Source organism: Phytophthora infestans, genomic scaffold (assembly GCF_000142945.1).
Source record: "Phytophthora infestans T30-4 supercont1.21 genomic scaffold, whole genome shotgun sequence".
Classification (NCBI taxonomy): domain Eukaryota; phylum Oomycota; class Peronosporomycetes; order Peronosporales; family Peronosporaceae; genus Phytophthora; species Phytophthora infestans.
In genome coordinates, this window is record NW_003303738.1 from 329,606 (window position 1) to 347,712 (window position 18,107).

Below are 18,107 nucleotides of genomic sequence, written 5' to 3' on the forward strand. Positions count from 1 at the left end.
CCTGTTGCAACAAGTCCATGTACATCCTAACTTACTGTCCTTCAGCACTTGCGTCGAGACCGTAACTTGGCACTCGACCCCACCAAACTACACACTCCTTTGACTTTGATTGCACTTCCGTCACCACACGCTTCTCACACTTATGAGTGGTCTCATTCGACGCCACTATCAACTGTTCGCACTACGTCTTGTATTTTGTCAACACACGCGAACTTCAGCCTCGCTACTTTCCTCTTGCTCACTGCGCAAATTCCGAAGCTACTGCGGTCTTGAACCGCGCTCGCCGCTCACTCTACCTCATGGCAAACAGTTGCGCAGCCTGTTGCCGTCACCAGTGGGTTCACACCCAGATACAGCGCCCCCTCGTCCTTGAATCGTTGAACGTGCTGTCCCAGCTCACTCTGTCCTTCGTACGCCATTCTTTTACGGTGCGCACATTGTGACGCCAGATTGCTCCTGACTACTGCCTCCTTCACGTCTTTGCACTTCAAGTTCAATGCAGTATTATAATGACAAAAAGGGTATAGGCATCTAATGCGCCTGCTCCGCAGCCGCACCATCTGCGCTTAGTGTACGCTGAAGTCTGTTTGGATAAATTTTCGCGGGACTAAATTACTTCGATTACTGTAGTCGTAATTTACGATCATGCTACGCTTTGGCCGCACAGCGCCACTGGCGCATAAAATACACATCACCAAGCTACTTGATTATAGTAAAAATGTTGTTTCTGATACAATCTGAAATGACACGTCATGCAGGTTTAGAGAGAACGGATACGACAATCCAATGTAGAGTCTATATAACAGGTGTATCAAGGTGATGGGAGTCAATCTATTTTAAAGTTTTAAGCAGAAAACCCTTAGTTTGGGATCCGAGTATAAAGAAATTAAAGTAGTTTTGGGTCGAAATGATTAGCATAACAAAAAACGCCTGGATTATAAATTCGAGAGAATAAGTAATCAAAATTACATCCTCGTGGGTCAGAACTTTACAAGTACCGTCGTATTTAGGTTCTGCAAATATGGACATCACTACGGACAACGAAGCGAGAGTTGCCATCACAGGGTCGCGAAACTGGCATCGGGCTTCAGTCCAATTACTCAGAAGGTGGCGTTTCGGTTGTGGCTGCAGCAAAAAGCGAGCCCCACTCACGTCTTCAATCTACTGTTTTCTTTCGAATTGTCTTCTCTAAATTAAAACCCACCCCACATCGGTCAAAAAATATAGATCCATAAACTACGACCCGATCAATACTTGTATGTATTAATGTCGGCAAATGCAAAGCCAGAAACCCGGGTCGTGGTGTGTACCACTTGTATCTCCACAGTACAATTCACCCTCAAGTAAATTCCAACGGCAAGTTTTAGGTAAACTAACCATACCACTCATACCACTCGTCAGGTTAGTTAGCAATGACGTGCGCCGAGTGTTCGCAATTGCCAATGTAATCGTTTTGAAGCGTCGTGCGTTGGCGTTCTTAGGGGCATGTCGCGCATGAAAACATGTACTTCAAGTGATTTTTTTATTTGTGGGAGATTCACGGAGGATGGGTTTTGTAAATGGTTATTTATACTTAGGTATCGATCGTGGTTAATTGCGTCGTGCTCATTAGCATTGCCCGCCGTCGACACACATGTTCGGATCGTGTTGCTCAGCTTTCTTATTCTTACGGGCAAAGTCTTCCAACGCTATTAATGTGGCTGTTATTGACATGCTGGTGCGTCTCCTCTGCCAACCTAGTAAAATACTGTTGTACATGTACGAAGACGACCGACTGAGCATCAGAAGTTAATATACCTTGGAAGGTACTCCGTTGAATGGTTCGACTGCGAAAAGGTTGCCCACATGATCGAAGGGTCTGCCGGCCTTTAAGAGTCTCGAGATTGGTATTCAACACCCGTCCTGTTCGACTATGCTTTACGGTGCGCAGACTAGTGCACTCTTCACTGGTACAGAATAGCTATCTTTCAACAAATCGGAAGATAGCGCGGAGATGGCAGCTCAATTCTCTGTGAGTTCCACGTGAGCTTCCGACATCTCGACGTGAAGTTGGTGCAGCAGAACGTGAGGGCGAGGAAATCGTGAGAGCCTTTCTAGACGACGAAGTACGGCAGCCATACCAGAGCGAGCCAGTGGCAGTTCAACCAGCAACGGAACGAATTCAAGCGCGTAACCGGTTGAAATTACGACTTGTAGCACACTGGCCAACTGTGATGGCGCTCGTTGACTGCAGTGGATGAATGCGGCGATACGGATAAAACGCAGGCTATCCACTCCACACACAATTCTGTAAGCAAGATATTGCTGGTTCGCATGTCAAATCCGTTAGCATCTCCGTCATCGGTCGTGATCTCGTTGTTACGGTCACTCGCTTCACGTATCCAAGCCGCCATCCCTCGACGCACTTGGTCATGAAAAATTATTTGCTCTGACGACCCTGTTCCCAGAGGAATCACAACGAGCTCGGGACGAAATAATCGTGCTCCGTGGCGAAGAAGAAGCGGTAGGATTGCGTCTCCCTCTTCACGGCTTGAATTGACACGACACGTTCCAGCAAGATACAAACAAGTGAAGCCCTCCTTGTTTGTTGCGTTAAGTGGATTAATCTCAATTTCCAGTGCTTGCAAGTCTCCGAACAAAGTTACCAAAGGTAGGAGTAAAGTTTCCAGCTCGTGAATTGTTCCAAATCGAGCTGCATAGTGGACAGGTGAGTCACCATGTTTGGTGAGTGCTGTTAACATATCATCATCAAGATTCTGCCTCATTAAAAGCTCCATTATCTGCGGGTTTCGTCTCACAATGGCACGATGTAGTGGTGTCTCGTCCTCGGAGTTCCTGACCATCACCAAAGAGTATTCCTCCTCGATAATGAGACGGACCGCCTCTTCGACCTCGCTCTCCACGGCACTAAACAGCACGCTGGCTGCGAAATGTTTTCGCTGTGGTGTTACTACCAGATGATGTTCATTCAGGAGGATTTGGAGCATATTCATACTACATTGCTGTATCGCGAGCATCAACGGTGTGACCCAATCGACGTCTTTTATGTCGATTTGAGCGCCACGTGAGACCAACAAATAGACCACAAGGAGACTACCTTCTCGGATGCTATGATGCAGAGGCGTTTTCCCGAACTTTGAGAGTCACGTAAAACCAGGTTACAGACCGTTAGTTTAAGGCTCGTCCAACGGAGGTTACGTGATCGTTACCTGATCTTGTGCGTCGATGTCCGCCCCGTTTTCGAGTAAATACTTTGCAACGACGAGAGCGTCGCCATTCCCAGCATAATGCAACGCAGTGGATCCTTCCTGTCAAAATTGGATCAGCCTACAGCATGTACCAGACATATTTCACTGATCACGCACCTGGTTACGTGCATTCACGGTGGCGCCAAAGCGCAGCAGCAACTCGACAACTGCAAGAATGTGCTGCAACAATTGATTTTCCTCTTTTAGCCACTACGACACGGTACGACCAAGATCCGTCCGGTCAAAAACAAATTCGTAATTAATCACGTACATCAACGACTAAGTTCCGACGGATTGCCTCTCCATTACGAAAGACGCAGCGCATAACCACGACATTGAAGCGTAAGATCGCGACCATCATGGCTGTGAGTCCTCCGCTGTCAAAAGTATCCGGATCTTGTCCTGCTTCCAAGAGGAATTCAATTATCTCGGCACAGCCATCCCATGCCGCTGTGAGCAGCGCTGACGCTCCGATCGTCGGCAAGTGGAAGTACTCCCAGCTGCAAAAGCGAATTTGCGGAGAGGATACGGTCGAGTCTGACGCGACAAGCTTCAACAACGATACACCGAAACGGTTAAAAATCATCTCGTGTCAGTTGACACTTGTAATTCAAGTTTGGACACTTAGAATGAGCCTAACATGCTACCAGTAAACATTTTAACAGAACAAATAACGAAGCACTGACCATGTCGAGGTCAAGCCATTGAGGATGTTACGATTGAAGATGCTTCATGGCCAGTATGTCTCCTGTGGCACCAGCTGCGAGCCACACCGCGTGGGCTTGTTCCATGGACGAATGTTCGGCCGACCTTGGTGAGTCGGCCATGGCGCTTTCGACACTGGAGTAGGTCGCACTTGGTTCCATCGTGTTGATACCAAGCCCAGGTACCGTCCAGTCTTCTAAATTTCCAGCAAGTTCCAGCATTATTCCGGCTCCAAGCGACTTCTAACTCGAGTAAAGGGTATTCTGGGTTAATTACTAAATACTGTCTTGCAAAAAACGTACGCGCAGATTGTTTTTTTTTTTCAATTTTTTTGGCGAATAACTATCATATCGTGAGAAAAAACATTGCGTTTTAATTGGTTGATACTCGTCTCACTGGGTGTGTAGTAAAGCATATAAAATCGTCAAATTTCTCATGGCACTCACATTCTTACAAACACTTGCCAGCACGGCACGCTCAGCACGATGAGTATTTCCGGTAAAAACAGGCATTTGCACCATGTTATTGTCAGTATCATGCACTTGCCGATTTCACTCAAATAGTTTATAGACGTTAAATCCTTGAGCACGCGGTTGTTTCATCACCCACCCCTGAAACAGGATCAATAACAGATAGGAAAGCTGCGAATAGCACAATAGTCCTGGGGATTCGCATTTTGCGATAAACAGCTAGCGCCATGGCTGAGCAAAGTTGCTTCTAGGTAAGGCTAAAAAGGCCAAGCGGTTAGAATATAAATTCCACGCAAAAAATCCCTAGTCTGGTGGTCACAGCAAGATCTGTTGTCGATTCACCATACTGTTCTTGAGAGGGAGGTCCACTTGTAGCCCGCACATCGATATTACGTTTTTGTTGTCGAAAGCCATACATGCGTCACACGTCAGTCTAGTTTGCATCGACTCGAAGTCATTGCCGGGACAGACAAAGAGCTGAAGACTCATCAACTCCAACAGCATTCAGCGTAATGCTATCTCATCTATCGCGACTCAAAAGATCCACTCGAGATTGAGATGTTCATGAGTGCTAACAGGTAAGTAGACGACATGGGAGTCTCGAAGCTAGCACTTCCCTACGAATGCATTGAAACTGTATGGCACTGTTTCTGGAACTTTCACTTGGGCTCATCGATCTTCTTGAGAACAGAATCGGCTTCAATTACGACGTGAAAAGAAGATGCGCAAAAATATACGAACTGGTGTCATCCGATGTGATAATTGGTCGAAACAGTTAGAAAGCGACCCGCTCGCTGTGTACGTGCAGTTGCGATGCCGCCAGCAAACAAGACTTGCGCTAAATTGCTTGATTGGTGTTCTGGGTTGGGACGCAGACGCTGTTAGTGACTGATACAAGCTCGACGACACATCGACATACCATGTTACTCTGAAGTACCAGACTCTCAAATCCAACTTGAACCTTGGAAAATTGTGCAGCTTCTGCTATAGCACTGCAAAATTTGAGGAATCACGGGTATTTTGACTTTGAAATCAACGAGAAACTGCCGAGTTCGATAAACACGATGCAACATGTCGTGAATTTCATGATGATGAGCCTTCACGCATTAGGAGCACGCTAACTATACTTGGACCTGAAGACACGTCGACGTTCATTAGAACTGCTTCAGCTCGACCGACCGCTACGGCAGTTAATCCATCGATTACGGCGCTACAAGTAGCTGGCAAAAGGCAAAGCACTTGAACATGTCAGCAATATTAACCATAACAACAGGTTCGATGCTCAAATTGGCTCCAATCTCGTCGGAAGGCAGCGATTTTCCACCATCAGGATTCTTCGGCAGCGGGAACGTTTTATCGGTGAGGCGTTACGGTGCAACGAACACTCGTGAAGGGAAATCTGACTTTAATCCACTCGCAAACGAGAGTTGTAGTCAACCAGCTCGCTGTGCTTCGTACGCCAGACAGACGCTTGTTCGAGATTGGTATGAACTCGATGGCGAGATTAAAGTTTTGGACTCCATGAATCGAAATCTGTTGGAACTCCTCGGTCGTTTGAGACACGTGCAGCTCACCAGCTTACACAGGAGACACACACAGGAGGTGAACAACTGAGGCCAAATTGTCGCGAACGCTTATGAGTAAGATGACGTACGTAGCTCGCGAGGTCTCCTTAAGATTTATCGCTCGTGGTTCACGTGATTCAATATCGGACACACTGTCACCAACTACTTCGAAGCGGGGAGGGGGGTTGTGACGCGGGTTTTGTTGCACCGACTCGGTCTGATGGACGCAGAAGCCTACCAAACCTAAGTTACTTTGTTACCTTACGTTTCACCCCGAAATGATCCAACGCCGTTGAAACAACGCAGACCTTGGAATTAGCCCGCGTCGAGGTAATACCTGTGGTAAGTTAGTGGGCAGAAGATTATAAGCTGCGCGAGATGCAGCTTATTTTTTTTGGGGTCTAGCACGCCAGGCGTTCTTGGAACAAATGGCGTTGCAGTGACCTACGCGCTCAAGGTCATGCATTGTTTTGCCAAAACGGTCAAGAGCTGAGGACGGACTTATCAGCTGAAGCATCGGTGCCAAAGGTAATTATTGGCTATATTTAAGTAGGAAATTACGGGCTAGCGTTGTAGAACCCGTCTTCTAGTTGGTGTGGGGCCTTTATTAAAGTGGTGACGGGATCGCGCGTATTATCTGCTTATTACGACGGAGACACTAGCCACGCTGGAGCAGTACTTTTTTTTTTAGCGTTTTCTGCTCGTTGACTAATCCTGTCAGATGCTCGACACGTTTTGGGTCTTTGTTGGTCATAATGAGCGATTATAAAAGCTGTTAGTATGTACCAGCTCTTGGGGGAACGCATCTGACGCAATGGAAGGAGCAACACTGCGGAAAAAACTCCGTTGATGCGATTCGGACACTTAAAGGAGCTGCTCATGTCTCGAGACTGATGTCCAAACACCCACTCTAACGTCTGTCGGTTCGAGTCGACACCGTCGAACTTCGACGGTGTCGAAATCCCACTAGAGTGGATCATGATTTATGGCGTGCCGCTCTCCAGTACTGTCTGCCCCGGACGAAGAGCTACAATTTTTATCGTGAATGCAAGTCTACGTGTCCGAAGTCTTCGGACCGAAGATAACGCTGAAATGGAAGCTTGATGCGAAGCGGGAAAGTGCACGCGAGATAACAGTGAAGAGAGCTCCGGGTACAAATGCACATTAACTCGAGGGTGTACCCAGCTATCCTCTCTTCACCGAACTCTGTTGGCCAAAGTTGTCTACTTCGAGAGTCAATTTTGTTTTTCTTGTCGCCATTTGGTCGTTGTTGTTCGCGCGCCCGGTGCGTCGTACCACGACTTGTTTGCTCGTTGCTGAGGTGACCCGGTTCCCGAACGAATTCAACAGCGGCCCATGTTACTGAAATTGGTTAGTGGTATCTCGATTCTCCAGATAGCCACTCGATACGTCCCATCAGTATTTCAACAAGTGGATTTCTCGTTGTTCAAACAGCGTTTAATTGAATTATCTCGTTCCAGGACCCAAGCAAAGTTGGATTTAAGTCTCCAGCTCACGAACTAGTCCATTTTGTTGCTCACCACGCTCAATGAGTGTTGTGAAGCTATCAGTCGACAGCCGGTCTCACTGAAGCTTCATCATCTGCGGGCTCGCTGCGCACTAGCACGAAGTAGGAGAGTTTCTCCCTCGGACTCCGATGAAAGAACTCCGAGTCGGAGTTCCTGTCCATCAGTGGTGAGTTGGACCGCCTCTTTGGCCTCGTTCTTCACGAAACAGAACAATACGGTAGCTGCGAAATCATTTCATTAGGGGTGCTGCTATCAGATAACGTTCGCTCAAACTACTTAGACCATATTCGTATTGCGTTGAGCGTGAGCGTGGTGACCCCATTGGGGTTTTAATGTCAATCTGAGTACCACGTGAGACCACGGTATAAACCTCGAAGATATTGTATGAATATCAAGTTACAGGCCGTTAGCACAAGCTCTCCACCCAATGGAGCTTATATAATCATCACCTTTTCTTTAGTGTCGATGCCAACCACATTATTAAGTAGCATGCAAAATGGGCGATCAAGGTAAATTAGAGCTGGCAGGCAATTACACTTCAAGTGACAGATTAGAAGAGAAGAAACCAATTGCTCCAAATACGTAGCAGAGTTAAGCTTTTGTGGTGTCGATATAACTGCACGGAATCATGTGCAGTGAGATGGTTCTTGACACTTTTTCCTTGTACCCGAATCCACATTTTTTTGTTGAGGGCGACGCGGGAGAGTGTCCATGCCAGTCGCTATCGATGAATCGAGGCTTTTAGTATGTTCGTGTTTTTTTTGCGATCACAATCGAAGATTTCAATGAAATAATGTAAGCACGACCAATAAAATACACACTCGCGAGTCTGTTATCAATGCTTTGACTCGTCGTCCGACAAAGCAGTAGACGCTTCCGTCTCTTGCACATCTGATTGATCACGCACAACGCGCACTGCGTCGCTCGGACTCCGAGGCAGGAAGTCGTGCGTCAGGCGCTCCAGGTGGAAGGGGAGTCGCTCCATGCCCTCCACACTGCGCGTCGTCACCTCGATCTGCTCTTGCAACGACTGTATCTCCTCTGCGAGACGTTGAATCTCGCTCAACATCTCGATTCGACGAGTGCGGCTCAAATGGTCCACCACGGAGCGGTGTGACAGGACGTGTCGCGCTCGATGCGCATATGCGATCAGCCGCCGCTGGGTCTCCGTCGCGAACGAAGCCCTCGTTTGAGGAGGCGTGGCAGTGCGTCTCGCTGCCTGGGCAGAGCGGACTTCCTCAGGCGACGCCATGACCACGACCTGGCGAGTCTCACCCGTCTGGCTTTCCATCTGGACGCGGCGCTGGTTTTCGCGCAAAGTCTCGCCGATATTTTGACCTGTGGGTGAGCGCACCACCACCATGGCGAGGCGCGTTCGCTTGCGACTTCTGTCGATTGCCATTTATCGGTCGGACTTGTTTTTCGTTGGCAGACCGACAATCGCAAAGTGAGCTTGGGTTCGGCGGTCGTCTAGGAAATAGAAAAAGTCAACAGGGCACGGTACATGAATACAAAAAACAAATGAGCAGAGAAACGAACGGCAACAGTTTTCAACTGCGGGTGAGCATGAAACTGGTACGTTGAGGATGCCACCTTGTAGATGATTTTCCTTGCCTTGTCTTACTGTTGCTCCTTGTATCACGACACTCAAGCAGCCGTTCTGACAAACGAAACAAGCCACTTCGGCTGAAGTGACCGGAAGTGGCCAATATCCTGTTCGATTGTGGCACTTTGAAATGAGAAGTCACGATCTCGTTCATGGTGATCCGTTGGAAGGTGATGCTACTTGAATATATTCGTACACCAGTACGTCGGAACGTCCCGATTCTGCTGTCGTGAATCCACCTTCAAATATATATAGAAGTATATTTTTGCTTGTAGAGTTGCTGTATTCGTGAAACCCCTCAACGTGCTGCAGGATTACAAAGTCACGTTGGATTACGAAGCGACTGTACATGTAAATTCTAGTACATGTAACACAAGCTTGGGTTCTCCAGAGAAGTCCAAGCGAAGAGGACTGTTGCCGCGGGAGCGCAGACGCGCCGCTACTTCTGTCCAGAAACCGAGTCGGTGCAAGGAGAACGGTGTCACATCTGCAATTGTATCCACCTTGCGTCACGTTCGAATTGTCCTTCCGACGGAGCCGTGCACATGTACTGAGCACTATACCGGTACATTTATTAATACATCGCTACGCTAGAGCGCTCCCTAGTCACCGACCTTCGCTTCGCTTCGGTGGCTCCGGTATAGATATAACCTCCTTTTTTGTACATGTACTCCGCGCTACGCGCCGCGCCCCCGACCTACGCTTCGCTTCGGTGGGTCTAGCGCTCACTGGGCAAAATGTACTGATTTAGCCAGAAATAGACGGGTCGGATTTTCGGCTACTTCGTACATTTACAGTTGTCGCTCGACAAGCGTTAACAACCGGTTCACAGCCGGGTGCAACACGCCGAAACATCTTCGTCAGCCAGCCGGGAAATTCGTGCTTGTACTGTATCAGTGATACAATACTATCGCATCACATAGAAGCGGAGCTGCTTGGGCGGCGACAACTGCAATGAAACGGGGGTAATGGTATATTACCACGAAGCACGTCGTAGAACGCACTTCTTTGGTCGGGGTGCCGTCCTCGTGCGACCTGAGTTTAAGAGTGTCCATTCAGCGCAAAAAATCAAATGCAGTAATTTTGGGCCGGACTTGGTGCCGACGACAAAGCCAACGCGTTCTTCGGGTAGGCTACCCGGGGTAGCACCTACGATTCAGACTCCTGAGTCTTCGCAAGCAGCCTGTGGTGAGCTGCCGGCTGCAGATACATTGAATTCCAATTTGAAGTGCTATCTTAGCACTTGGAACTGTATCGGACGTTTGAAGTCGGTAGCGCCGTCTGAAGCGAGATGTGCGTCACACCGGCGCAAGATACGTCATGAATCATTCTGTGCTGTGTCAGTCTAAAGAAACCCAACGGAATGCAGCGGCGCAAGATGCGTTTGAGCCAAACGTCATAATCACTATTTGCTGTGCTGACAGCACTGCTGAAAACCTAACGGAATGCATCGGCCGCCGATTCGGCGGGCCGGGCCGACGTTTCGTAGTTCTGTGGACTAGATATCATGGTGAACGATATATCAATCAGTACATGTCCTGTTTTTTAGGCTGTTCCAAACCTCTGTTCGCAGTCGCGCCAAAACATATTTTTTACGCCATACCTGTAAGCCGATCCTGTACGCTAACATTCGACACCGTTAACGCAGTTTGCCACGAAGCATCACTGTGCCATACTGTATTGCAATGTTTTCGTGAATAGCTTTGACGATACTAACTTTAAAAAACTCCGTTTTTAACTGACTACTGTTACCGGAGATAGTGACCGCCAAATTTGTAGCCAAGTTCATTTTCTTTCCTTGCCCCAGCTCGATCCATCCTTCCGTTGCATCAGCAGTTAACGCCGTAGCCGACGACACAGCCGGCAACTATGCTTGTGGTGGGTGGGTCAGGTAAGTCGTGGAGCCAGCGCTTACACAGACATAGATCAATTCAGTACAGCCAGCACTTCCATTACCATAAAACTGCGAGGCTGTTGTTAGCGCACGCCCACTGAACGCGGAATCTACTGACTGACTGCTACCGTCCACTTGACAGAGCTCTTCGATCTGATGCAGGAGATTCGCGCGCACACATTAGAACGTAGAACCTTGGAATATATCTAAATAATCAACGCCAGGTACTAATTAGGTAAGGCACACCACATACACACATCATTAACACAGGAGATGGCGGCAGCACGACGCGCCGGCTCCACGAGCCACGTCTGGGGCTATGTGATCGTGCTGATGGCGGCAATGGCCTTCATTGTATCGATGTAAGTTTGCAGTTAGATTCTTTTGCCATTGTTTTCTGAAGGACAGAAACTAATGCTGTTCCTGACAGGTATGTTATGGTCTTCTCCAAGTTGTTCCTGCTGCTCCCCGATAGTGCTTCTACCACACCTCAAGAGTTGGACACCACAGCTCCCAGTTCAGATCAAGACACACATAGTTCGAGTGTGCTACTGGCTGTGGAGAGAGACGTATACTATTGCTACTTGGTGCCTCTCACGATCCCCGTGACCATCCTGGCCTGCTACGCCAATTGGGTCAGTCTCAAATTCTTCCGCCACAACTAGCACTCTGCAGTCGGTAACTTAGGCTTCCGATCAAGTAAAGTCGGTTAGAAATAACCAGGCGGTCTTTACACAGACTTAGTCTTTGGCTGTGGACGACGCTGCTGTTTTCTCCTGGTTCTCGCGCACTTTGCGCGCTAGTAGCTTTAGAAACGCCGCCTGTTTCGGGTTCGCCCGCACACTCTCCAGCGTCCAGCCACCTTTGTTGCTCGTAGTTGACAGCAGCTTCGTCTGCTTCACAGCTGCCTGCGAGAGCTTTACGTAGCGGTTAAAGGCGCCACTGTGTTCTGGAAATTTGGCCACGCACGTGCCGATCTCACTCGGAAACAGATTAAACCCAACTATCACGCGCTTGACTGGAAGATCCGGGGATGACGGAAGTGTGCGCACTCGTCCACTAAAGTGAGGGAACTCACCGTCGCACAGGATTCCGCGACGATATCTGTATGCTACGTGCTTCCATCCCGGCTCGCTTTTACTAAGTGTTTCTAATTCGTCGGTAGTCAGTCGATGCGGCCGCTTGCGCGTCTTGTAGCCGTACTTATCGTAGTGCGAAAGCCCCGTCAAGTTTGCGTGGAACCCTCCTCCTTCGAATGAGTTCGTCGCGCGTCCTTGACATCCAGGTGCCTCATCGGTCACTTCGTTATGCAGCGGACTAACGTGCAGCGTGGCGCCGTAAATGGGCGGGAATATCACATTGGTCTCGTATCGGACTTGCTCGGCATAGTCCAAGTGATATTCCGTCTCATCGTTGCAGTCCGACGCAATGACCCAGACTGCTACTCCATGCGTACGCCCCCAGTCGCTCTTTGTGATACATTGCCCTGCATCTTTCCCCATCAGAAACTCCTGCACTGTTCGACGAGCCAGCGCGTGGCGGTAGGCCGCAGGGTCCTCCGACTCGTCTCGCTCTAGCTCCGAAGTCTCTAGCTGCAGCTCACTGACAGGAACGTACACGCCCCACACTGTTGCCTTAACTGCACTGGCATACAACAGATCGGCCGTGCGCTCACTCACCGCCCCATCAACGACAGCAAAAGCCCCCGGATGGTCTCGAGGGAAGTCGCGCACAAGTTTACCCGGACGTCCATTGCAACCCGAGGGGGTGAATCCATCGTCCCAATCATTCAACCGGATGCGCTCGGGAGGCGTCGGAGCTTCCCCAACGTGGTGATCTACCAGCCAGGAAGGTAGCAGTTCCTGAAGCCCAGCCATGGGGATCGGATTCGAAAACCGAATAAAGTTTTTTGGGCAAAGGGTTTTTCATGAGCTCCACCCACCCCCACCCACCCAGTGTTTTTCGTTGGTTTGGGTTTAGCAACTAAAAGTAAATTGGCAAGAGATTTACTTTAGTGCAATGAAGAATAAGCACGATGCTGGTTGATTTTACAGGAACAGGCTATTAATAATATTAATGAACGATAAATAAGCATAGGAACAGGCTTTTAATAATATAAATAATTTATAGATATTATCTGCTGATAGTTGTTCGTAGCGAATAGGTAAAAATGTATGGATTTGTATGTTAAAGTTTAGCTTAACTTTAAGTAGGCTGGTGTTAGAATCCAGGCTACCCAGACATAGAAATAGGTGTAGGTTTACTCAGTTCCAGGTATTTCGAATGATTAAGTCCAGTGTTTTTGAATTATCGATATAAATTACCATTTATACCAGAATACCTGAAAAAGTCATAGTCCGCTACTTGGGCAAACGCCAAAGTGAAGAAAGGCATTTTTTATCGGTATCCGACATTACTGCTGAAATGATCAAAGACAGCATGAAAGTACAAGTTTACCCAGGTAAATGCCGGGTATTGTTGCTTACATTCCAGTATCTTCCTGCAGCTTTAACCTCAACTATGAGCGATGTTTCACCTACAAAATCGCTTGCAAAATTTTCCAACGAAGCTTGGTTGTAACGGGGTACAATCCAGTGTGCCACATGCTACAAAAAGGGTGACCCGTCACTCTTTTGGACACCTGGTACACGGTACCAGGTGCTCTCGGAGCCAGTCAGAGCATGACCACTTAGCTCCACTATAGGTAACCTCTAGTTTGTATGGAGCCCAAGCTAATCGTACTTATAAATACATCAGTCTTAAAATCTACTCTTCTAAGTAGCAAACCGTTCCCTTTGAGGCCGGGAGCACGTGGAATAACGTTCACTCGGGTAGTACCTACCCTTAAGCACTTCTTCTGTGCAAGGTGCTGTGTGACCCCGTCACACTTGGTAGCACTCGTAGTCAATCCAACACCATCGCGGGTAGATTGAACTACCTGAATCCTCTGTGCGCTCAGCGTTTGAGCCACGATGGACCGAAGCGAGTTTCCTCGCTTGAACGACTCACAGTACGAGTCTGCTCGGAAGATGGGAGGCATCTTTGGACAAGATGTCCTTCGCAGCTTGGCGGCGACGACACCTGCCGAGCAGCAAGAACGCGTGCCTGCGTTTGAGACCTACGTGCGTGGTCTCATCGCTCACGTCCGCGGGGGTTTGGAGGCCTCGATGGCCGCTCCCCAGGCAACCAGGCCTAAGCCGGTATGGCTAAAGGTCCCAGCGTTTGAGGGGAAGGAAGGAGAGAACCTTCACTTCTGGGTCCGTGAGGTAGAGATCGCCATGAAGGCGGGTCTCATCTCGGACGAGCCAGTTCGGGTGGCGTTTGCCCTGTCCAACCTTGGGGGCGTGCCAAGCACTGGGCATACACCAGGGAGACGACATCTCCTGGATGCTTTGCATCCTGGCTCAGCTGTGTGAGCAGCTTCGAGCCGCGTTCCTTCCGGCGACCAGCGAAGTTCCGCCAGCCCTCACCGCTTTCTGGCGTGTAAGCAAGGTAAAACGTGAACTGCAGGAGTACGTGCAAGAGATGCGCACGTTGGTGGCATCTTTGGCAGGGAATCCTCTGCCTGAAGACGTCAAGACAACAGTCTTCATGGACGGTCTGAAGGTCGGTCCTGCTCGCAACCAGCTATTCCGGGTGCAAGCGACAACTATGGAGGAGGCGATTCGAATCGCCCTCCAAGAAGGGTATAGCCACAGGCAGGCTGGCACTCCTCGGGAAGAGGAACCTCGCCTTGATGAGGACGGCGTTTCTCAGTAGGCAGACCATTGCAGCAATGCAGCTGTTGCTCCTGCTGTCGCACATCCCGTTGATGCCGGTGCGTACAGCGATCCCGAGCCCATGGCATTAAGCTCAGCCGAGAGCTTGGTCCGCTGCTATGGATGCGGCGGACATGGACACTACCAGCATGTGTGTCCCTCCCCAGTCCTCGGTAAGAAGACGGCCCGTGGCGTCCGGTGGCCCAGGCCACGATCCAGTGGACGAAGACTCCACGGCCACCAGTAGAGGCGGTATGCCCTACTGAAGAGCGCTAAGCCTTTGTGATGGGTGTTCAGGCTGTGCGCACCACGGAGCTTAGCCCAGAGAGACGTGGTTCTCTCAACCCGGTAAATGGCAGTGATGAGCTGCTGGTAGTACACTCGGTGTACGGGGGTACGGTACCCCTTGAACATTTAATAAGTTCTGGGGTGGTGATACGCCGCTGGAACGTCGCTTGGCACAGCGACACCCGACTGCTCTCTATGTCAGGGTGGCCGTCGTGGGCTGGCCCTTGGTGGACTAGCCTTTGGTACGCTGAAGAAAGTACCAATGGTCCTTAACGGACCTGAGCATTTGGGTTCGATGAACTCGCGCACCGCGGTGTTGCTCGTAGTTCTCGCCATAACCAACATGGCTGTGCCGAACATAAGGCACAGCCCGGACTTGGTGGGGCAAGGCTGAAAAGGGCCTATCAGTCCAGGTCTATGGCGGAGCATTGGTGAGTCATGTTCCCACCTCCGTCATGACTTAGGCGTCTGATACAGACCGCCAGGATGCAGAAGCGTCACGGAGCTGTCAACGCGCCGACAGCTCTGCGTACAGCAAGACCATGCTCCGTTGTGGCGATGCCACGGGCATGGGTCGTTTGCCCGGCGTGTGGACCTGCTACACCAGCAGCGTCCAATGCCGAAGGTTGTCGCGCCGTACGGGCTTCGACAGTGGTTATGCCTTAAAGAGCTAACCATGAGGGTAACTTAGAACCACACGGTCGCCCAGCCCTTAACTGAAGAGGAGGGCGCTGAATGAGCTTCCTGTGTGGATAACACAGTACCACACGCAGTCGCCCAGACTATAACTGATGAGGAAGGCGTGATCATGCTTTCTGTGTGGGTAACACCGTACCACACGAGGTCTCGAGTGCCTCTGATGTCGTCAACGACACATCACGACGTGGGTAACAAAATGCCACGTCACGTTAACCGCCGCAAGTCGAGTCTGAACCTTGTTCAGGCCGACGTCGCTTCAAGCGACTCGGAGCCCAGGGTTCGGACCCCTCTGACTCGGTCGGTGGACACCAACAGTCTGTCCGGTGTGTGTGCGGGTCTGCCACGCCAGTCGATCACAGCACCGAAGGTCGTCGCGCCGTATAGGCTTCGACAGTGATGGTGCCGGAGTGCATTCACCAGGTGGGTAACATAGGTCCACATTGCGGGTAACAAGTTCCGCAAGCAGCGAAGCTGCTTAAGGAGACCGACATTCGGTGTTCCGAGCGTGGAAAACAGAGTTCCACGCAAGGTCACTCAGACCATAACTGATAAGGAAGTCGCTGTATGCGCTTCCGGTGTGGGTAACAGAGTTCCACACATCAAGGCGGGTAACACAGCTCCGCAACCAAGGTGGGTAACATAGTTCCAAAACCAAGGCGGGTAACATAGTTCCGCACACAGAGCCATTGGCTCGAGGCGCGAGGTTGTCTTGGCCTCGCCAGACGTGAGCAACTCGCTCGACGTCAAGTCGCGCAGACTCACCCGGCTGACGCGAAGGCTGGATGCCTTCGGTCGGCACGGCCCGTACCGACGCAGTGCACGGGGCGAAGAGTCGTCGCGCCTGCCAGTGGCTATCAGAAGCCACGAGAGACTCAATGGTCTCAAGTGTAAGTGGGGGAGAGGCTCGGAAATACCTCCTTTCCCTGGTCTTGAGGTAAGACCAAGTTCCTTACGGAACCAGGCGTCGATGTACATCGACTGCAGGCTGGAGGCGAACAGCCGGGCTAGAGCTGCGGTAGCCTTAGCCGAACAAGACGTAGTGGCGAAGAAAGCCACGGGCGCAAGGTGCCTCGGAATCGCTGAGCGAATCAGCACTGTTGGGGTTGCAAGCAGCCACACACGGGGCGAAGCGCGGACCTAGTGCAATCAGCGCACTGGTCCCTGGGTCATGAACGACCTGTCGAGTAGGGTGAACGGAACGTCTCACCCGCCGACAACGCGGTTGCGGTACGTGATGTACGCAACGCACCGGCTATAAAGGGCCGTGGAGCCCTAACCCAAGTATGGTGCACGAGTGCACACACAACTGTCCAGGTGGAGGTCGAGGCAAAAACGCACGCAGTCGTAACTGGCGCTGCGCCGAGCATGACACCGTGGTGATGGCTGCTTGCCTCACCATGATTTGGTATCCGTGAGTACTCGGTATCAGTGCCAGACATCAACGCCGCAGTGGCATGGTGGTGAGATATGCCCCACCATGGTTGAGTACCATCAAGGTACATGGTGTCTGCGACAGTCACTGGTATAGGTTCAAAGGATATGCACCATACCACAACTCGATGCGCTCTGGGCGTATACGCTGTGAGTCAACGCACGTTCCGTGCATCGGCAATGGCTGCTGTGGGAGTTCCACGTAATGAACTCGTCGTGCATGACACACATCAAGTGCACGGAGCACTTACGGTAGCTGGGGTACGTGCTGTAAACAGCGTACCTCGTGTACGGGTTCATGGACCTGTACACTGTGCTTGCACATCCGTCGTGCAAGATGCGAGCACTGGCCATTGTTCCGTTCAGGCGACAGCACAGCAGAAGCTGTTGCCACCAAACATGGCAACCTTGTCGTGGGCGTACCGCAGCAAAGGCTAGTACCGTACGGTACATGGTGTCGATGGGAGACACCTACGCTACGGCTGTTAACCGTCACACTACACGGTGTCGATGAAGGACACCTACGCGCCGTTGGTATGACGGCCAAGACGCGAAGGGAGCGTGGCAGAAGCTCTGCTCCGCAAGGATGGATCCTTGCTGGAGCCGAAGGCATGGCCCGAGGTGAGCTGAGAGCTTCCTCTAGTGCTGGGGCAGGTGTTTTCCTTCTCGGTGTCGTCCCTTGCGGGAGACACCATGCTCCGGGCGCGTTCGCGAGGGCTGTCGTGTCTATGGTGCGAACTGTGGGTGAATGCCACACGTTCGGATGATATTGCACCGTGCCAAAGCACTATACGCGCGCTAGCGCAGGAGCAAAGGCAACTCTGAGTGTAGGCTTTGCGACCAACACTGTTGTGAGCATAGGGATGCGAATCCCAGTGAGCTTTGTCACTGTGGGTGTGACTGAGAGCCGCCCC

The 18,107-nt window shown here is 50.5% G+C and overlaps 2 protein-coding genes across 2 annotated transcripts; one reads left to right on the forward strand and one right to left on the reverse strand.

Annotated features, from left to right (window-relative positions):
- Positions 1–10,630: 10,630 nt before the first annotated feature.
- Positions 10,631–11,342, forward strand: PITG_11821 (uncharacterized protein; the record flags this gene model as incomplete). The annotated part of the gene is made up of 3 exons (XM_002901266.1): positions 10,631–10,652; positions 10,903–11,014; positions 11,288–11,342. 3 exons carry the CDS (start codon positions 10,631–10,633, stop codon positions 11,340–11,342), a joined length of 189 nt encoding a protein of 62 aa, XP_002901312.1.
- Positions 11,343–11,757: 415 nt separating this feature from the next.
- PITG_11822 (uncharacterized protein) lies at positions 11,758–12,894 on the reverse strand (the record flags this gene model as incomplete). Its single annotated transcript, XM_002901267.1, has 3 exons — positions 11,758–12,290; positions 12,336–12,573; positions 12,625–12,894. 3 exons carry the CDS (start codon positions 12,892–12,894, stop codon positions 11,758–11,760), a joined length of 1,041 nt encoding a protein of 346 aa, XP_002901313.1.
- Between the last annotated feature and the right edge of the window lie 5,213 nt (positions 12,895–18,107).